Source organism: Lycorma delicatula, chromosome 3, assembly GCF_047948215.1.
Source record: "Lycorma delicatula isolate Av1 chromosome 3, ASM4794821v1, whole genome shotgun sequence".
NCBI classification, from domain to species: Eukaryota; Metazoa; Arthropoda; class Insecta; order Hemiptera; family Fulgoridae; genus Lycorma; species Lycorma delicatula.
In genome coordinates, this window is record NC_134457.1 from 61,268,469 (window position 1) to 61,292,520 (window position 24,052).

Genomic DNA, 24,052 nt, shown 5'->3' on the forward strand with positions numbered 1-24,052 from the left:
CATTATCACCAAATTATGGTCGCTATCAATGTCTGCTCCAGGGTAAGTTTTGCAGTCAACGAGTTGATTTCTAAATCTTTGCTTAACCATGATATAATCTATCTGATACCTTGCAGTATCGCCTGGCTTTTTCCAAGTGTATATTCTTCTATTATGCTTTTTAAATTGGGTGTTGGCAATTACTAAATTATACTTCGTGCAAAACTCTATAAGTCGGTCCCCTCTTTCATTCCTTTTGCCCAGCCCGTATTCACCCACTATATTTCCTTCCTTGCCTTTTCCAATGCTTGCATTCCAATCTCCAACTATTATTAAATTTTCATCTCCTTTTACGTGTTTAATTGCTTCATCAATCTCTTCGTATACACATTCTACCTCATCATCATCATGGGCGCTTGTAGGCATATAAACGTTAACAATCGTTGTCGGTTTAGGTTTTGATTTTATCCTTATTACAATGATTCTATCGCTATGCGTTTTGAAATACTCCACTCTCCTCCCTATCTTCTTGTTCATCACGAAGCCTACTCCTGCCTGCCCATTATTTGACGCTGAGTTAATTACTCTAAAATCACCTGACCAAAAGTCGCCTTCCTCTTCCCACCGAACCTCACTAATTCCTACTATATCCACATTCACCCTATCCATTTCCCTTTTTAAATTTTCTAGCCTACCAACCTTTTTTAAGCTTCTAACATTCCACGCTCCGACTCGTAGAATGTTATTTTTTAATTTTCTGGTGACCCCTTCCTTAGTAGTCCCCACCCGGAGATCCGAACGGGGGACTATTTTACCTCCGGAATATTTTACCAAGGAAGGCGCCTCCATTATTGTTATGTGAAAATGCAGAGCCACATTTTCTTGGAAAAAAAAAGCAGCTGTAGTTTTCCATTGCTTTCAGCTGCGCAGTACTCAGAGGACTGAGTGATGTTGATACGGCCGTTTAAGTCGTCCTGACTCACGCCCCTAACAACTACTGAAAGAGCTGCTGCCCTCTTTCAGGAATCATTCCTTAGTCTGGCTCTCAACAGATACCTCTCCGATATGGTTGCACCTTCGGTCCAGCTACTCTGTATCCCTGAGCACTCAAGCCCCCTCACCAACGGCAAGGTCTCATGATTCATAGAGGAGGGTTAGCCAGTATAACATCGATATGCACTAAATGGGAAATTATTACCGAACATAAGATAGCCAGAGGTAAACAAAGAAATAGCGGCTCTTTTACACGGATATTAGGACGGAAACTGATATCCGCACTCCGTATACGGAGGCAAGGGCATTCTGTTTATTACTCATTCTCACATGTTGCGAATTCACATCCCAAACACGTATCTTAATTACGAAACCTATATTAAACTTCCTTTGCTGCAGTTAATGCAATCACTACTGTTTTTTTTTTCAACATTGCATCTAAGATTTAATTTAGTAATGATTAAGTATAGATATTTGTTCACTTATTTTATAGGCTTATAATAAAGATGAAAATTAATAGAAAGTGCACATCAAGAAGACTGTGAAATTCGGGTCAGAGAAAGAATTTTGCTGCAAACGACTGTATTTTGAAAGATGAGAAAATTTACAAAATTGTCATATCTTTGAAAAAATTCCTGTTTTCCTAAAAATATTTTCGTAAAAGCGATTAGCTATAAAATATTAATTTACAATAATAATAACACAGTTTTTATTTGCCTGAATATAATTATCTTTCTTTTTTTAACCATTTGTTAAAGTTTCTAAATTATTTTTTTTAGAAAAGATTACGTAGAGAGAACACAAGTTTCCGAAAGAAACTTTAAATTTATTTTATCTACGAATATTTAATACTACACCCATAATATCTTTTCATCTTAAGTAGAGAGTAATGAAAATTTTAAAAAGCAGTAAAAATCAGGATATGAAACTTAAATATTGAAGAGTAAATTCAGATGTTATAGTATTATTAATTATATTTATATAATGTTGAAATCGAGGATAGGTTTATTTTCGGAAAGGAGATGTGAGTATTTTCTTTCTTTCTTTCAAATTTTATAAATAAACAAACTGTAATAATGTTGTAAGATTTTCTAATAGCTCTGATATGAAAAAAAAATACAAGAAAACAAAAAAAAATTCAAAAATATATTTGATTACATATAAAAATTATTTTTTAAAAAAGCTTTTATTTAACTAATATTAATATTAACATCAATAAAAAAAGGAAACAAATTAGAAAAACCATCTAAAAAGTAAAAAATAATAATTAAATCAAATTTAGAATTTTAAACAAAAAAATATAATATATTAACAAATATAAAAATGCACTGAAAAGTAAAAAATAAATTATATAAATATCTAATAACTAAAAAGTAAATAAATGTAATAATTATTAAATTTCAAAATTAAAAGAAATGAAAATATTTAGTTAAATAAAACCATGGCGCAGTTTTTATTATTTAAAACAACACAACGTTTATTTTTACAACAATTAATCTTCATGTTCATTTTCAATAACGACGCGAGGAGGCGGAAAGGTCTGTTGGAACCTCTCCAGTTGAGACTATCTACAAGAAAACAAACTGGGAAAATACACCCATTCGCTTTCTTTGTACGTGTTCTCACATGGTTGAAGTTCATCTTCGAATTCTGCTTGTAATCTAAGCCAAATTGAACGCACTCTTTCCGCTAAAAGTTTCATTTTAATTAATTATGAATTTTTCGTCAAAATGTAATAACTTTGGGCAAGATTTCTAAATTTAATTTTTATTTTTAATCTTATTAACCCTTAAAGGTAGTATCGGTGCAAATTTGAACCATCAAAGAATTTAAACTTGAATTATTTTATTACAGATAAATAAAGTATATACATATACTAAACAACCTCATTAAACAAAAAAAAATATTTTAAAATACAGCAAATGTCTGTAAATACTTATTCGAAAAGCTTGTTATAAAAACTGCGCCACGCTTTTATTTAACTAAATATTTTCATTACTTTTAATTTTCAAATTTAATAATTATTACATTTTTTTTTTTTTTATTTATTACGTATTTATATAATTTATTTTTTACTTTTCAGTGCATTTTTATATTTGTTAATATATTATATTTTTTGTTTAAAATTTTCAATTTGATTTAATTCTTATTTTTTTACTTTTTAGAGGGTTTTTCTAATTTGTTTCCTTTAATTTATTAATGTTAATATTAATATTAGTTAAATAAAAGCTGTTTTAATAATTAATTTTTTATATGTAATCAAATATCTTTTTGTAATTTTTTTTGTTTTTTTGTATGTTTTTTTATTTTTTATTCTTAATGAATAATAAACTTTTTACATCCAAAAGAAGATATTCTTAATAATATTTATATCTGAATATTATTGTTTGTTCAAGTTTGCTTGTTTATTAAGACTAAAAAGTAAAAATATTTATTTTTACACTTCGAAAATACATCCGTGTACCAAATTTAATTGATTTTCATACGATAGATCAAAAGATATAGCAGTTGCAAGATTTGATTATAACTAAAGCAGTTAAATAAAAGCTTATAAAAACGAAAACTTACACAAAACTTTTGCAATATTTTTGAGTATTGTATCTATCATAAAAATATACATCATAACAATGTCGTGGAGATATCTCTAATCTGTTGTAGTATAAGTAGTAGGTAATTGAAAATGTTAGGTGGGCAATTTGAGTTTACAGAACTAGTAGAAAACTAAACGAATGAAAAATTGTATGAAACTTCCTTAACATTTGCATGAACTTTGTTTTACCATAAATTGCTGAATCATTAAATGTTCTTAGTTAAAATACCTACTCAAGTTGTAATGGGATCGAGATATATTTACCTCACAGAACGCCGATTAAAAGCTTCGGTCGGTTCACCGACCGGTCAAAACGAATAGATTATAAAATATATGAATGAACTAAAGAATAAAGAAAAGAAATGGAAGGAGGAATTCGCTTCAGACAAGAGGATCAGTAAATAATTCCCTATGGCAGAGAAGCTAAAAGCGAGCGCTGGAGTCTTGGGGCCGAACTTCAAATGGAAGCAATGAAGATTGTATACAAGTACGACGCCTCTCGCTTTCACAGACTTCCGTACTGGCCGTCGTCCCTGTCCGGTTTAATGTGAACCAGGCCGACCCACATACGCGAAACCGGTCGACGTTGGCAAACCTTACTCGACGACGTATATACTACTGTTCAGTTCGAAACGAAATACACACGATAGGGATTTTTAATCGGAGTTAAACCTGATGAACTAAATACCTGCTCGATCCAGTTTTATTATATCAGAACATTGAGTGTGAAGGGGGAACTAATGAAGATGCGCCCATCAGTATCATGTAAACAAGTACCAACTTACGGATGAAAGAATCAAAGATGCTTTAACTTACTACTATGTTTCCCCTTTTATAAAAGAAAAAAAGATTAATTTACATACATTACTAATAAATATTTATCTATCTCTTGGGACTCAAGTAATGTATATAATATATATATATATATATATATATATATATCATGCATATATATGTGTGTGTGTAAGTTTTACAATTTTCATTTCTTATCAAGTCAACCAAGGAGCATTTAACACTCATTAGGGGTAAAAGATTACTAGTTACTTTGAACACACAATATAAATTTTTACAGACATATGAATTAAGTAGTAAGCAAACTATTCATTTAATGAAAAGAAATCTACAGAAGTTAACGGTCAGATGAACTAAAATGTACAATAATAACACTAGTCAACAAAAAAAAATTTTTTTTCGTATATCTGGAATCGAACATAGTGATTTTAACTCGTTTTGGGATGCTGAATTCAAAACTGTTATCAGAATTTGTGTAATACGTCACGTTTTTTAGATTCATACGATTTATTTACCAATAAATGCATAATCACTTTGAAATAAATATTTTTTTTTTTAATATTGCTTATGAGTATTCATTTAAAATTTATTAAATCAACTAGATTTTTATTTATACAAACACAGATAAATTTAAATACATTAGTACAATTTTAAAATAACAGTTTTTAAAAGGTAAATCATTGGAAATATTTCTAAAATAACAGGTTTTAAAAGTTTAATTCACTGGAATTGTCTTACCTTTAATTTTTAAAATATGTCGGCAAACTTTTTCTTTTTTTATGATTTTTGTTCTGTTTCTCTAAACAAAAACCAACAATAGCCACTCATCATTCCAGGATCACATCTTCCTTAGTACCTATGCTCCATGGTCAGAATATCCTGATGGAAATGCTCTCCTTGTTCATCGCTAAAAGAGCCAAACTTTTCGGAAAAAATCTCTGGATGGGAATGTAGGAAATGAATTTTTAATGATATTCTAAACGTTTGTAGTTTTCTAACAGCTTATTAAATAAAACATAGTTTTCATCTTTTCTGTTGCCTAAAAAACCACCAAGTTTTGAAGTCTTTGCAGCTAGTTAACATTCGCTAAGTTTATCGTCAAACGTTGAGTCCATAAGGAGTTTCTTGATTTTCGGATCGATAAATATACCCTCCTGCAGTTTACCATCACTCAATTTAGGAAAAAATAATTTTAAATGATTAAATCCTGGTCCAGGATTAAAAAAAAAAAAATATTTTGCAAACCCACTTTGTAAACCAAGAAGTAACGTAACAACTTTCAGATCACTGCAAACTTGCCACATATGCTCTTCGTATTTCATTATTTCCAGTAAAGTTTCATACGTTTCTTTCATATCGATTTCATGAGCTAATGGAATATATGGCTGTTTTTTACCATTATGAAATAAAAATGCTTTCATGCTAATTTTAGAACAATCAGTAAAAAGACGCCATTCTTCAGGAATAAGCTGAATTCCAAGCGCTTTCATCAAGCCGTCGACAACAATACAAACGTAGAATGAATTTTTCATAGTAAAATAAGTTGAAAAGTTTTATTTTGTGTTCTAAATGTAGTAACGTTTGTTTTTTCCGTTAAAAGATTCCACTGTTGCAGTCTAGACTCCAGAAGTTCAGCTTGCTGCTTTGATAACTTTAAACCGCAAACTAAATCATTAAGTTCATGTTGTTGAATTAAATGAGAAGATTTCTCATCAGATACAGGAAGAAAATTCTACAACATTCTCTGCATCATCTGCTTCATTTTCAAATTGTTCTTCTAGCAAGGTCAGATTAGATGATGGTGGTGCAGACAGAGGTAACTCCTCTCCGTATGGTACCGGCTTTAGAGCTGAGGATACATCTGCATATTTTATGAACTTTCTATATTTGAATGAAAATCTAAACATATTTGTTATACAAAAGTAGCAGTCGGTGAAGTAGTGTTTAGGTACACGCCAAACCATCGGTACAGCAAATGGTATGACTCTTGTTTCCCCTTCAACCATTCAGTTAGAGTTACCGAACACAATATCCAAATAACATGCGTCGCCTAGATTTTATTTTATCTTGATCCCCGAGTGCACAACTAAAATAAAATTTATAAACTTTTTTTTATAAATTCAGAAATAGCCTTTCTTTGATATTTAAGCGTAAATTTACGACAGACATAACAAAAATTGTCTGGATGATTTGAACATCCATGAATTATTGCAGAAACCATGTTGTAGCAAATAAAAACGAGAAAAATTACTTTCGTATTATAAAGAATTGATTAAAAATTTGCAAAACATGAATAAATCTGTGAAACACACCACAGTATAGACAAGTGAAGCTAGACTAAATAAGATTTTAAGTTCTGAATAGGCAACAACAGATATCTGTATGATGTCATGTTTGTACCTGTCTACGTCTCATGATACAGTATATATTTTTTTTTTCCTTATTAAGCATATGCGCATATTGTTTAAAATTAAAAGTACAGAAAATATTCTTAATTGTAACCAGTACAATTTACGTAAAACCTTTACGTGCCAACACAATTTCAACAGCATATCTGAAATCTGCAGCCAGATTGCAGTGAGAAAAGTTGTGTAACAAATTTTTTGTTGACTAGTGTAATTAAATAATGATTAGCTGAGTTTATTTTCAGTGAACTCAATATATTTAACGTGTGTTCTATCAACCTCAGGGCTAAATTCAAATTGATTAATACTAACGCCAATATTACACAAGAATATGTAAAACAGTTTAAGTACGCTCGAGTAAGGTCTTAGCTTTTTAGCATACTATAAAGCTTATAATTTTGCGAACTATAATACCCATAACTGGCCTTATAGGTCGCAAGACCATTTCAGTTTGCTCTTAGAACTATAATTTAATATTTCAGATATTGTTCGGACGAAATCCATGACAATATTTATACAAACCTAAACATAAAAATTTGATTTACTTTGGCAAAAACAACATAATACAAGCTTTAAGAAGTTTTCAAAATGATTTTGTTATCATTATATTCACAGACAATAACATATCTCATTTAACTGCAGCAGACTTTTAAAGGACCAATATACAGAGTAATATTGTTATGTAACAACTCTTTAACAAATTAACAGTTTAACAAATCTATAACAAATATATTAACTCATAACAACTACATAAATGTACAAAATTCGAATAATTTTTAAGTCATATTCATTTTGAACACCTGCAACTAACTACTTATCATTGTTACAAATTTTTTAACAGTTATTGATACAAACTTGAGGAATATTTTATATTTATACTATAAATAATTTTTATCCATTTTATACTTTGTATATCTGTTGAAAATACATACTAGAACCGTATAAGATGTGATCCGTAGCAATGTTATGCATGCACGTGCATTTATTTATTCATGGGCCGCAACAAAATACAGACGTATAAAATTTTCTGTTCAGATGTTTTATCCTCTACAAGCTATCTACCGATGTATACTTCCTATTTTATTTCCTGAAGTACATCATTTCTCGTTTATTCTATTGTAGCGTTCTTAGAATATTCAGTGGTTTAGAAACATACACTTTTCTACCAGACTTTGAAAATCTAAACATATTTCATTGTGATCTATGACAGAATACTACTGTACGTCACTAATTTACTATTCAAATATTACTGTTTTATTATTCAGGATCAAATTCTTTAGAAATGTTTTTCTCAAATAGTATAAACATAAAAACTATGACAAATAAAATATTTTGGATTGTAAATATTTATTCCCTGTATTGTTTATCTGTAATCGTGCAAGAAACTGACAGAACATGTGCCGGTTTTCATAGATTTTGAATATAGTAAAATGTATTCACCAGTCCCCGGTTGCTGGTACGCATTCAGAAATAAAATTCACTGCTTTTAATTGTGTACAAAATAGATAATGTACGTCTGTTCATACGCTTCCTGGAAAGGAACTCATGAAATACTCGAATTTTGTTTAGCGTTGTTTTGGTACCTACGTAAGGTTATAGCATCATGTAAGATTTTTAAGGACAATTATTGTATATAAATAAACAGCTAGAGTAAAGCTTTACTTAAATAAATTGATAAATAAAATTATCCACATTAAGCATTTATAAAAATTTTATTTAACATTAATTAAATAGAGAATAAAGTAAAAAAGAATAAAGTAAAAAAAGCCAATACATTTTAAGTAAAAAAAAAAACAGCCGGAGGGTATCAACAGTCATTATTTGGTAACAGTGGGGATGCTCCTTTTCGAAAGGTTTTAAACGGCTTTATAGCGTAATATTTTTGTTTCCATTTTATGACAACTATTGTAAACAAAGAGTCTTTTGCGTTACAGACCTAATTTAAAGCATTTTGGATTATATTACATGATTGTTTTGATATTAACGTAGTTAATTTTCATTCATTAACTGATCATTTTCATCATTCATTTTACGTGATCATCACGTAAAGTAACTTACTTTTCTGTGAAGTTCGTTATTTTGGATAACAAAATGAAATTAATCCGTTTTTCCCGTATCGACAAATAAATTAAATCGTTCATCTTCTATAGTGAGTTCGGAAAGTCGCTATGCAGTATTCTTTAGAATTATGTAAAATATTCTGTTCTTTCGGCGTTAGATTGGTTGTCCTATCAGTTCGTTGGGCGTTAATCAGTATTAAACCAAGATGTCAGTTGTTGAGTTGTGATTGAACGCGCTTCGTTTCGTATTGTTTCGTTTATCGAAAACAATAGTTGCGAGTAACGCAATGGTTCTTTTGATAGGGGGACAACAAACACGTCTTTCGTGAAACTGACAAGTATACAGATTTAGTGAAGCACAATTCTTTCTGAAAAGTTTCTAAATACTCCTGTTCCTCACCGCAATACAGTTCGTACTTTTATGGAAACATTTCTGGTAACAGGCTCTGTTAAAGAAGTTGAATCGAAGAGTCAACCTAAACTAAACGAACAGAAGCTGCTTGATATTTCGGATCCTATGGCCGAAAGCCTATCATAGTCAACGTGTAAGTTAGTACAGCAATAAGATAGCTTGCTACCACACATAACGCTGTAAGAAAAGATCTGAAACTTTTACCCTACAATATTCTATGTGATCAAGAACTGAAACCATCATGATAAAAGACTAAATTGTTGTAAATGTTCAAAATTTTTATTGACCAAAATTCCGTTTTTATCTTCGACATTACGTTTTTACAGATGAAGCGTGGTTTCATCTGGGAGGGTATACTAATTCACAAAATACACGGTTGTGGTCGACAACAAAAACCGTGGATTACGCGGACAATTTTTACACAAAGCGAAAATTGAAGTCTGAGTCGGTGTGACTAGAACGCGCATTGTGAGTCCAATATTTTTTAAGATACAATTAATAGTGATCGTTATTGTGCTGTTTTAACAAACTTCATTTGTCAGTTGAAAGAAGTGGAAATAAATCATGGTTGGTGTCACAAGAGCGCACACGGCTAACAATTCAATAACTTATTTTACGAAACGTCTTTGGTTATCGAATCATTTCGAGTTTGTGGCCTGCACGGTCGCCCGATCTGATTCCCCCAGATTACTTTATATGGGAGGCAGCGAAACAAGCAGTATATCGCAACAGATCACGCACGATTGACGAACTAAAGACCGCAATAATGGCATACATACGAGACATTCCAGTACGTCAGCTGTTTAAAGTGATTGAAAATAGATTGAAACGTGTGCAGTGTTGTACTGGTGTTGGAGAAGGACATTCTCAATACCTTTTATAAACTATTCCAGTTATTGTAATATCCGTTTTATAAAATAATGAAATAAAAATACAAAGTAATAATTAAGAAAGGTTTCGTCATTACTCTTCCATAATTACATTCGGAAAGCTGCTGTGCAATGGCACAGCAGCTTTCCGAATGTTCTTTATTATTGGTAATATACATTTCGAAAACATAGCGATTCAAGGGTGCTTTAATATGTATATATCAAAAATTGATTCATTATTTTCAAGAAAAATATTTCTGACTAATATTGACTGACTCCCTTGTAAAAAATAATTTCGTTGATATTTTTTCTGAGTAAATCAGGCATCTAAACGAATTAAAAAAATAATTAGTTGATTTTATAATTACCAATAGATAAGGTAATGCAGGTTAAACCAGTTATTTTTTACAATAACCTCTCGTTAGGTTTTAATTCAGGTTCATTACAGTATTTTCATCTACATTTGGTATTTATTATATATTTAGTCATTGTAAGTGGGAAAAATTATCCGTTTCTAAACAACCTTTTTTCTAATATTATATTCTCCTACTGCAAAAAAAGAAAAAAACAGGAAGTTGAATAAATTTCGAAATTAAATTTGTTTATTAAATTTAGATAAGAGGAAATAAGAAATTGCTGGTATTTTTTAAGTCAGATATCTTGATTTGTAACATTCTAGATGTTTCAAAAAAATAAATAATTTTTTCATTTTTATAAATTTTCGACTACTTTTAACGTAATACTTTCTCTGTCAGATTAAATATTTATTTCCAGTTATTTAATAATCGAATATCTTAGATTTTTAAATCGTCTCTTTTATACCTTTTACAAAAACTATACCAGTTATTGTAATATCCGTTTTTATAAAATAATTTCATTATTTTATAATCAGGTAAAAAATAATAACATTCTTTCCGAAAAAAACTGAATGCTGCTTCTTTAATTTTTCTGTCATGAACGTTTTTCTTAAAATATTCCCTGAAAGAAAGAAATAAAAGCGCAGATTGATTTAGAAAAGAACTGAAATTCCGTTAGAAATTTCAAAAATATTTTGTACAAAGCGGTTTTAAAACTTTTCCATCTTGAGCGGGTAAAATACAGAAAACTGTTCCAACCTAATACTCTTTATAAATTCAGGTTTACCAAATAAATTTTGGAAACTTATTTTTTATTCTTAATGGAACACAATGGTCACAAACATTTTAGCATCATTATGATTCATGCTAAAACGTTTGTGACCATTGTGTTCCATTGGATAAAAAATACGTTTCAAAAATTTAAGCTAAATTTTTTGTTAAAATCATTTTATTAATTTCAGGGATAGACACAAATTTAAATAATAAGAATATTTTTTGAGGTACAAAGATATTTAATATCTTTTTAAGAAGAAAAAATAAATACGGTTTATAATCATTTTTTTCCTTTATAATTACGCATAAAAACACTCATTTTGTAAAATAGTCTGAATAATAGTTCTCTTTTTATAAATTTTTAGTGAAACAGTTTAACGTAACAATTATCTACACAGGCTAAATGTATTCTAAAGCGACTAATAATGAGGTAAATAAACTCCTGTTTGATTATAAAAACAACTACAAAGATTGAGAAACTCGTTTTCTGATTACTACTTTTAACCCCTTTACACATATTTCTCTTTTATTGATAATTATCAACTTAAAATTTTTAAATTACTGTACATGTTCCATTAACTTAATTTTCGTTTTGAATCGATTATAGAGAAAACATTTTCACTGTAATTACAACCAGTATATTGTTAGTGTTTCGTTTTATTTTTAGCTGTGAACTAACCACAGTTTCGCTCCCTGAATCCCTTGTCTCTATACAATTAGCGTGTACTTTCCAGTGTAACAGCATGTAACATAGGTTGTACAGGCTGTACTCATCGCCGTTCTACGTTGATAAATGTTACTGCAGTGACACCACTCACCCTATTTAAAATAAAAAATATCGAAAAATGTTTTAGAAGATAGTATATATATATATATATATTTCACATATATATTTTTTATAATTAAAATGATTTTTTTTAATATACCTTTATATTATTTTGATTGCATAAATTTTATCTATCGCTTATTCATTCCAGTAAGAGTATGTTAAAATAATAACGATACTGAACATTTTAAAGTAACAATTTATCACCATTAAAAAGTAAAAAAAAAAAGTAAAAAAAAAATCAGTACAACATAAGGTGGAGTTATTGTTTATCATCATCATCGGTAAATAACATAACTGCTTAATGAGTAATGGAAGAAGTAATAAAACAACAGTATAGTGGCGTTTGGATTTCATCCTATACTTTTCTCAAATGACGAAGACCAATAAAATTCTTCAAATAATGTAAACTTTTGTCAGAACTTTGATTAAAGTTGTTCATAAAAATTTTAATTTTTTTTTTTTTACTTATTTTCTAGAAATGACACTCAAAAGAGAAAATAAATATCAATATCGTGATTAAAAGAGAACAAAGATATCAGGCATATTTTTTAAAAGATATTATATACTCTTTGATGTGTTTCCTAAAAACAAACAGGATTTAAAGGTTTATGTAACACATAAAAGTTCAGTTTCTTTTCCTGTGAAATTTAGATCAAAGGACTTTTTTATAATACTTGTTTGTTTTACAGCTGTTAGAACTGATCTCTTTAGAATATCATTCGAACTAATTCTTTCAAAGCTAAATAATTGTGCGTACGTTGCTTCTTTTAATAAAATTAAAAGCATATGTTAACTGTATCCATTTTAATCGTTTAATGCTAGCTTAATTAAACAATTAAAATACAATAAAATAAACTATACCGGTTTTACACATTTAAAAAAAAAATTTTAAAATTACATTTTAATTGGATTTTACCGCTTTATGTAAAATTATTGCTTGTTAGGATGTCTAGGAGACATATGCGTCTTGATTAATAAATAAATAAAAATGTATTGTTAAAAATGAAAATAACTGAGTTTTAACGCTAGAGCCACATCAGTTTTTAAAAATATGTTTTAAAAAATGTTTTAAATGAATAAAAATAAAAACTTGTTGGTTGTAAGACCCAGTAAAAAATACACTGATAATATTTTATACGAAAATTAGCAATTGATTTATGCACAAGATGATTCCAAATTGAGCAGAAATTTTTCGGGAAATGATACAGCTAAAAACAAAAAAAAAGTTAATATAAAAATGTAGGTCAGAGAAAACGGTTCGTCTTGCGAAACATTTAGCCCAGTTTTTGAACTCTCTGTGAAATTAAACCGTACTAAAATTCTTGGGGTATAAATCGAGGGGTAAATTTAGTACCGTCTTATGGTTTATGATCTAATAAATTAGATAAATAGATAAAAGCGATTTCAGACCTCTATCTTACTTAGGTTTTAAGAAAAACAAGGTAAAACACGAAAGGTTTTGTCGGAAAATACACTTTTTTTAGATCTAGAATAAAATAACTTTGTTAATTTACTAATAAACAAATAAAAATTTATATTTAACGTTGTTGAGAATTTAGTTATGAGAAAATTGATGTAAATAACGTTTATTAAAATTAAACACAAATTTGAGAAGTTCAACTTTAATTATAAACAAAACACACAAACTGGATCGGAAAAGTGATACGATTTTAAACAGAACAATTTACATACAAATGCTAAAAATTATACTAATAAATTTGAAAGTTATACATATAAAACACTTTTTTTTCCATAGGTTGGCAATAATTAGGCTCATCAATAGTTAAATTTAGTCTCTAGCATTTCAATATTCATTTTAGCGGATGTCTGTGCTGTTATTCACAGTGGGTGAGTCATTCACAATGAGTGATACCACAAATTTGTTTTCATTTGGAAAATTGACAGACATGTTATTAATTTATGGTAAAGGAAATTAAACATGAATTTGGCTGCTGTGCGTGGATACCAGGAAACTACCCATATCGAAGAGAACCGGATCGTAAAACATTTGAGGCTTTCAAGGGTGAGTTCGAGAAACGGTATTCATAAACCATAAATAAATTCCAACGCTGAAGAAGCAATATTGAATACGGTACAATTATCTCCCACCTCAAGCACCAGAAGGTTATCACGCGCTTTCATGTTTCGCTACAGACTTGATGGCGAAACATGAACGGGAGCAACAATTAAACCCATTCCATACAACTCTTGTACAAGAGTTATTACCTACTGATTTTGATAAACGAATGAAATTTTGTCGACGGTTAATTAGAAAATGTGAACATCATCCCGATTTCCAAAGTAATATTCAAATTATTGATGAATCCTGTTTTACAAGAAATGACCTTGTAAATTATCAAAACACTCACATGAGGCAGAAGAAAATCGCCACGAGACTGCTACAAGTCATTTCCAACGCTCTTTTTCGTTTAATATGTGGTGTGTTCTTCTTAGTGATAATCTCATAGGCTCTCTTTCTTTTAACGCCAAGTCTGAACATTTCATAGGCACTTTTTCTTACCGCCAGGTCTCAACAGAGAGCGATACTTGCATTTCTTGCAAACAAATCTGATGTAACTCTTTGAAGATATTCCACTTGCAGATAAGAGTGCAAATGTGGTTTTTTAATGATGGCACACCTGCTTACCACTTTCGTGATAATGTGATGAATCATTTAAAAAGCACATTTAGTAAGCAATGGATCGGTCGAAATGGACCAGTAAAGTGGCCTCCTCGATTTCCCGATCTCACGCCAGCGGACGTTTTCCTTTGGGGTTGGATGAAGTTGTTAGTCTTTTCCGCTGGGCTTGATTGGCACATAAAAAGAATTGAGACATTGTATAATAGAAGCTAAAGCTACTATTAGGAATAATAAAGATGCTATTAGATGTGCCCGACTAGCAGGGATTCGCCGATCTGAACTCTGGTTGAACAGAATGGTGGCCACATGGAGCAATTACTTGGAATAAATATTTGCAGCTTTTTCAAGTAACCATTTTGATATTTAATCATTTTTAGAAAAAACCAAAAAGTATGAGATTCAATCTTTTTTTCTTATTATTGATACGTTTTCTATTTATATTGTTCAAACATTGATGAAAATTGTTCTGTTTAAAATCGTATAATTTTTCCGATCCATGTTGTGTTTTTGTTTCTGATTAAATTTTAAATTATCAAATTTTTGTTTAATTTAATAATTATTTACATCAATTGTAATTGTTATTTACATCAATTTTCTCACATTTAATTTTCTACGAAGTTAAATATACATTTTTGTTTGTTTGTTAGTAAACTGTCAAGGTTATTTTATTTCGGACCTAAAAAGTGTATTTTCCGACAAACCGTTTTCGTGTTTTTTGTCCCGTTTTCTTTAACACCTAAGTAAGATAGAAGTTTGGGACTACTTTTATTAAATTTCTTAGATCAAAAACCATACGGAAGCACCAAATTTACCCCTCAATTTGAGTACCCCAAGAATTTACTCAAATTTTACCCCAAATTTTATTCAAATTTACCCCAAGAATTCTAGTAGGACTTAAAATTTTAGGTTGAGCAGAAAGCAGGATAAATATTTTGCGAGCCAAAACTCGCTAACGAACCATTTTCTGACCTATGTTTTATGAACCTTTTTCTTAGTTTTGGCTATAGAATTATTTCCCGAGAGATTCTTCCTGCAATTTGAAATAATTTTGTGTATATTTATTTTCGGACTATGCTTTAAATATTATAAACTTACAATAGTACTACCGTCGAAAAATTTGTTTTTTTTTTTTAATTTAAAAAGTTTTTCTAATAAAGACGTGTAAAACGTTTTTTTTTTTTTTTTTACTTTTTTTAACACCAAACTAAATAATTTTTATAACTGCTATTCTGAACAATTTAGAATTAAACTGTGCGTATACTTAGTGTACAGTTAAGATAAACTAGCCGGCCTCCGTGGCGCGAGTGGTAGCATCTCGATGTTTCATCCGGAGGTCCCGAGTTCGAATTCCGGTCAGGAATGGCATTTTCATACGCTATAAATCATTTATCTTATCCTCTGAAGCAATATCTAACAGTGGTCCCGAAGGTTAAGCAAAACAAAAGTGTATACCTGATGGTAGCCCCGGAGGTTAAAAAAAAAATTGTATTCATGCAAACAATTTATGTGCTTACTGAACTCTTGAAGTAAGCATAATTCAGATTAATACATGCTTAACAACGACTCAAAAGTTTAACATTTACAAGAATATGATGCTATCTTTCTTCCTCGCGGAAAAAAAATTTTCAAAAAACCATTAATTAGGCGCAAATGTAGTCTACAAATTATCAAGAATTAATACTGCATTATAACTTAACATAATTTTGAAATCACGAATTTTGGTTTTTGGAAGATTTGCCACTTACCTTGCTAAACCATTGATACGGGATTTCTATTTTACCGTTCATTAGGGTACAAAGTGCTAGTATAAATTAATTTTTATATCAACTTTATATCAGAAAACGAAATTAAATTTGTAGTACCATAATTACACAGATGCATGCTGTTATATATTGACATGTTGTTTATATTTCTACACGAAGTTTTTTAAATTTCTTACATACATCTTTAATCGTCCGTTTCTCCTAATCCAAACAGTACTCATATTCAGATGCCCTTCTTACTACTAATCTATTACATATGCTAAGAGTTTATGAACAGTCCTATCTACTTATTTAACTGATATTACTAAATTTATCACACGACTATTGAATTCTAATACAAAGACAATGATATTAATTTGACTTGAATAATTTAGTTGGTAATTATAATTAATTGAAATGGAGAAAAATAGCCTGTAAAGCAATTATCTACTTTTCACTTGCAAACCGTACAGCTTGTTAAAATTGATTGAAAGTACTAATACTATTTATATTTTTAAAAAAAAGACAGTTTGAAGTTTGCCGTGACATGCTGCATTTGGAACAGCAAAAAATGTATAATTTTTTTTGCAGTATTTCAAATAGAATAGCACCAAAAAAATGATTAACAGTTTAAAATATCCATGTTTGTCCAACCTTAAGAAATCTTGTTTTATTAATATTACGTATCAGTTGCTAATTTTCTTTTAACATTCCATGTTAAGTTACTTTAAAAGTGTTGTAATGGATTTAAATTCATAAGATTAATAATAAAAAAAAATCTTTCAACATAAATACGAGTATTTTATGTAACGTGCTTGAATTGTAACGACTTATACCTAGCTAATGATGTAGAACTATTTTAATTGAAAACATACAAGCTCCCAAGTTCTTCAGACGATATAATTACTCTGTAATTCCGATTGTATCTAATGTGAGCTTTATATTCAAAGTCTTATGGTAAAGCGAATTTAAACGTGTTAGATGAATAAACTATTTCTAGATCCAGCTCATACAATTTATTTAGATACAAAAATGTATTTTTAATATTTAATATCAAAATTCTAATTCGATAAGGATCAACAATTTATTGCGTGATGTTACTGGTTACGCAAAGATATAGATTTGTGGTAATTTCAGAGCCCAGATTTGTTGATGAACAATGGAAATTTTTCTACATACATATATATATATATATATAAAAGTATAAATTTGTTTTATCTTATTTATTTAAAAGCCAAATTCAAACGCGAAAGATATGAATAAATAATAATATATTCTTATGAATAACAGCTGTTATAAGAAAAAATGTTTGTATTGTAATTTTAATGCCACAACTGATGTTTTTTCTGTTGCAGTGTAACTCATCACTTAATAATTCCATTCTACTTTCGATTGTGATTTTATCGCTGCTGGGAACATCGATCAATGGCATATCGAACAAACCCACAGCCGGCCGTCGTGGAATATACGGTACTGACGAGTTTTCACAGGCACCGCTGCCACCTCCACCTAAAGTTCACTTCGGACCGAAACAGCCCTCTCAGATATACGTCAGTAAACTTGGACCGGAGGAATTTCTTTCCCCGCATCATCACCGCCCCCCACCACGTCCTCAACGCGGACATCCACACATCCACACTTACAGTTACGTAGGTGGGCCGACACACAGCGTGCCACCACCAGGTCCACCCGGTCACCTGCAGCTGAAGACATCGCGTCCGCGTGGAGGACTCGGGCCACCACCACCGCCGCCGTTGATACAATCTCACGGGCCTCCACACCACCATCTGCACGGGCCACCGATTTCAGGAAACCACGACCACTTCGGTCCGTCGCCTTCCTCTTCTCCTCAGTTATCATTACCACCACAGCATTACCATCACCACCACGTGCACAATCACGGGCCTCCTCATGGACCATCACACGGGCCACCGTTGCCTCTACCTCCACCGCCAAGGGATTTTGCATCGCAGTTTATAAGGCCTGTTCATCATTCACCTCCGCCACCTCCACCACCTCCACCACCGCCGCCGACACCACCACCACCTCCACCACCGCCCCCGCAACCTCCAAAACCTCCTTCGTTTGCGGTTTGGAAAACAGCACCCTCTACATTCAGGGCCCCTGCGCTGAAAGAAACTTTCCACCCGTCACCGTCTTCTATATACCAAGCTCCGACGCACTTCATAAGAAACGAAGACGATAAAGGACCCATACACACTATACCCGCACCGAACCTCGGCCCTGGTGGTGTCGGAAGTCACAGTACTCCAGCAAAATACACCTTACCTCAAGTAACAAAATCCGTGCATTCCGATCATACGCCTGTCGAGATACACCCGATCGGTGGGTACAGAGTGAACGATGATTCTACTGCGCACAGACCGGGTGAATCTTCTTATTTTGCTCCAGATCCGGATCCCAGCGTTCCATCTCCGAGGGTACCGCCAACTTCCGATCCGTATTCGATACCCAGCAATGGACAGCAGCCTCTAGATCTCATTATACAACAGCACAACGAAAAACAAACCGTAGGACTGCAACAATTACAACAGCTTTCGTCGACTGCAGAATTGGGTATCGGTGGCGGCAGCAGCGGGAGTAATACCTTAACCGCTCAAGATCTATTCAACATATTCAATACGATAAATCAACAGCAACTCCACGTTATTCCACCTTCTGGTTCTGGTTCTACGTTCCACAACCAAGAAGACGGTTTTGATTCGGCATTGCTGCAGCAACAACTAACATCCCAACCGCAAGATTTCCAACCACAGTTCCAAACGTTCAACTACGACGAACAGACTCAACAGAGCGCTTACGGAAGCGACAGTTATCCTGTCGGAGCCTCGAATATCGAATATAAAAGGGCAGTCGGAGGAGAAGGCTTAAAAGGACAAACATACAAAAGACCGATAATAATGTCTTCGCGTAATAATTTGATAGAATCACATCAAAATATGATGGGAAATACAGGAATCTATTATAACGAGATCGAAAATAAATCCCAAAAATTTGCATCACCGACAAAAATTAATATCGCTAATGTCGAAAACTTAATAAATAATCACGTTGATAACAACAGTGAAGACAACGACAATAATGATGATAACGACGACGAAGAAGGAAATGATAGTGAAGAACAGACAAGTCCTGAAAATAAACCGGAGGAGGATGTCACCTTGAAATCTATAAGGCCATTGATGTACACAACTCTGCCTAATAAACAAGCGGCTGATGCACTGGCTAACCTTGCTGCTGCCGGACTTAGGAGTACAACATCGAGATCGACAAAAAAAAATCAAATGAGTAATGATGATGGAAGCAGTAGTGACTCAGAAAGCGAAGAAGATGAAGAAGAAGATTATGCTGATAAACAAGGAAATTCAGATAAAAACAGAAATTTAAATGAGAGACATCAGAAATATAATGCCAATACCCAACATAACAACAATAACAATAACAATAATGTGCAATTACAAAAAGCTATTCAAATCTATGAGACATCATATTTTGATAAAGATATTAGCACAAGTGGTAGCAACGAACAAAATAATAAACGGTTGGGAGACAAAGATTATGAAAACGGTAATAATGATGATGATTATGATCAAGATAATGGAAGCGATATGGAAGAAAGTGAAACAGAAAATAGATACAAACCAACAACAGCTGCCATCACTCAGTCGAATGGTAGCAGTAATTTATCCTACGGGGCACGAATAAGACCTAAAAGGAATAAATGACATTTACAATAGCCCAGCATGTGTTAAAGTCACATATGATCACAGATCACTTGGGTTCAATGCAATCATGTGAAACCAGAATTCCGTTGAGTACGTGCATTCATACTTTGGTGATTAAATGAATTTGTAACAAATAATAAATTAATGAATAAAAACAGTGACCAATGACAGATAAAATTACAAATGCATTTAAATTTCAGTACTTCTTTACATCATTAATACTGTACCTGAATACTTCATACAGATGAAGTATTCAAATGTAATTATAAATCTTATTAAAATAATTTATAATAAAAATTATTTTGTATAGTTTATTACAATGGCATGTGCAGCATATCTTCATATCAGTAATAAAGTTTTTACATGTATTATTTATATACATGTAAAAACATTTATATAATGTATTTATATACATAAATATATTTTCTTGTTCATATGTAATTTTATGCAAGTATAAGTAATGTAACTTATTTGGCAAAAGGTAAGGCCTGTTAGTGTTAAAAAGTACAGTACTAAGGAAGTAACACAAGTGGTTTTTTTTTTTTCTTGAATTTCCTTAAAATAATGTTTTACATAAGCATGCACTGGTTCAGCAATATAAAGTATTATAAGTGATAAAAATTACTTGTTATTATACAAGTGATTTACAAATCTATTCTTGAATAGATTTTTTTCTGTTTAACAATACAGCAGAACAAAATACATTTGTTAGTGGTGCTCATCTTTTCCTTTATTATTTTATATCTTCATCTTCCTGATGGTCAATAGCATCAGGCCACCAAATGGAACAAATGGAGTAAGAAATTCTTGTTTCAGTTTTGCTCAATTTAGAAGATGTTGGTCAAACAAAAACAAAAGAAAATTATACAACCTTTATACAATAAAAATATTGATTATAAAATAATACAACAAAAAATTTATTTGATATATTATTATTCAAAATTTAAAGATTAAGCTTTATTGATAGTGTAATGAAATACAAATAGTTATCCTAAAGTTGACTTTAAATTTGAAATATACTATAATATTCATACTGTATTAAAAGAAATTATTATTTGTTGCTCATTTCATTCAGTAATATCATTTCATTCAGTTAATGTATTATTTTTCAGTGACTTTTATCACAAAAAATAAATAAATTAAGGAGTAATGCAGGAAATTGAATTTGAATGACTGATTTACTTTATCCTGTAAATAACTAACTTCAGCAAAGGAGGGTGCAACTTTAGACCATATCTTCTGAATTGTTTACATATTTATCAAAATTTGATGCATGATGGTTCTCTACTTTATTTCTTCATTCTTTGGACATTTGTGGTTTTTTTTCATCTTTAATGTTGATTCCATGTAGAATAAATTAATTTGGACTAATTTTTCTAAATTTATTTTTAGTATTAAGGTTAATTTCTAATCCTATATCCTGTTCTGTTTTATGATATATTCACCAGTTAGTACTATTAATTGAGATTATTATTTTCAGTTTTCTTTTTTATTTCTTTCTGGAATAAGATTGTTTTTTTTCTAAAATAAAAAAAGATAAGATACTTCATTCTGCTGAATTTACAATATCCTAAAATACTGTTAGATGCATATTATTGATGTATGCCAAAAATATTATTAGAATTATTTTTAAGTTAATATAGATGAAGAATCTGGAAAATTTAGTTTTCTACTGTACATTTATATTGAAAATAATGAGACTATATTGAACCAAGGTGGATCCAAGAAAGCTATTGCTACCCAAATCTTTAATACACTTGAATATTTTGAAAATAGCTAAAATAAAATCAAGTTTTACACAAGATTTGAAGTTTGAGTTTGACTATATATATTTAAATAATACCTTTTTATCATAATATGAGAACAAAAAAATATTATGAAAACAAAAGGACAGACCAGTAAAAATACATATTTATATAAACAAAATATGTTTTGTTTCAAGTACTGTTTAATTTCTTTATGCATATAATACATACATTTGTTTATATATTTGTTTGTGTATACATATAATATATGTCACACAACAGACAAAACATGCATGAAGAAGCATCCGTACACATCAGTGTAATAAACATATTTATAAATAGGATTATGACTATTTTCAGTATTTCAAGGCATTTTTTCTCTTTGTCAGTTTGGCTATTATCTTTGTAATGAAAAGGCACAGTGATGTTTTATCTTGTTTATTGACTGTATTTCGTTAAAGTGTAAGTTAAATGTAAAAAAAAAACGAAGTCAATCATTCATCTCTTACATTTTATTAAATACTGGGCAAGACAAATTTGCTTAATTGTACATTAAATGTAAATTAATACAACAGAAAGTTAAATTTTAACCCAGACCAAGACAAAACATTTTGCACTGTAATTTGCTGATGTATAAAATAAAGCTGTATAAAAGAAACTTTGTTTTAAAAGAAATAAATCTCTAGATTTTATCTTCAGATAATACATAGATTTTGCAAGAGCATGCTTATTGTCATAGAGATGAATGATTTCATTTTAGGTGTTAATACATATACAGACTAATAATGTAAAAGAACTTATGATGTTTATTTAATGATGTTTTAATAAACGTGTATGTTAAAATGCTCATATAAAAGAAAGCAGAATAATTGTATCATTAAACTGTCATGGTCAGATTTTTAAGCATGTCAAATAACATACAAGTATTTGACATATTATTTGATTAATCAGAGCAACAAATCAAATGAATAATCTACTAAATCAAAACACTTAAACCAAAGACTTGTATTAATCATATTGATATTTTTGCCTATTATTTTACTGAAAAAGATTTTTAGTCTATTGACAATTAATAATTAATGAATTAATTATAGTTGATTAATGTAAAGACTGAGAAAATTGGAAAACATGAATAACACCAGCTATAAAAAAAGGGGAGTTTTGTAACAGAAATAAAAATTTATTGATTTTATATAAACAGTTTTGCTGAATTACTGAGTTATTTATGGTTTTATTTATTTCTTGTTAGTATAAAATATTAAGAGACAAATAATTTGACAATGAGATTGTTCTGATAATCTTTAGTCATTAGATTGTATGTATGATAAATAAATGTTTATTTAATGATGTAAAAAATGATCAATTACATTCTGTTAAAATTTATTATTTTAGATTATTAACAATAACTTTTAAACAATACCATTAATACTTCAGTAAGTTATGTGTATATTTTGTTTATTATTTATTTTTACTTTGTTTTGTTTTTTTTTTTTTTACTTTCACTTTTTATGAATGTATTTGTAAAGTTTTTTTTGTGTATATAAAGGTTTTTTAAATATATGTTAAAATTTATGTTTATTTCTTACCGACTTAAATGTTATCTTTTGATAAAATATTATTTTAATATTTTATAACGATTTAAAATTAATGTAATATATTTAATTGCTACCCCATAGTTGGTTCCTTTTTTATTAATGAGAGTACATCCATTACACTGACATTAAGAAAAAAAAAATTATGTACGTAAGTTACCCAAATATTTACTACATTACTTCTCAACAAACAACCCACACCAAAACATTGTACTTTGACACTACCTGTTGCAGACCATCACGAAAGAACTCAGCTGCTACAGCTCATAGCCAGTTATTAGCCCATCCATGAGTACTCTTCATTGGTTTAAAAGCACATGCTAGCCAGCCAGAGATTCTTTTAGAAGAACTAATAATTATTAGTCAACAAATTTGGGCTTTTCGAAATTGTCAAAAATCTCTCTTTTGAACAATTAAAGTGTTTGTGTGACCTGAAGAGTAGCACCTTCTATTATGCAGAAAAACTTGGTCCCCCTAATTTTCATGACCTGTTTAAATGTTTTAAGCAGGTCATGTTAAAACAGGTA

The 24,052-nt window shown here is 30.3% G+C and overlaps 1 protein-coding gene across 1 annotated transcript in view; it reads left to right on the plus strand.

Moving 5' to 3' along the window:
* Window positions 1-23,316, plus strand: part of LOC142321633 (uncharacterized) — a 61,858-nt gene extending 38,542 nt beyond the window's left edge. The window contains exon 2 of the mRNA XM_075359889.1: window positions 17,798-23,316. Within this exon, the coding sequence (XP_075216004.1) occupies window positions 17,798-20,188 (2,391 nt within the window). The 3' untranslated portion in view covers window positions 20,189-23,316. The remainder of the gene's footprint in view (window positions 1-17,797) is intronic.
* The last annotated feature ends 736 nt before the right edge of the window (window positions 23,317-24,052 follow it).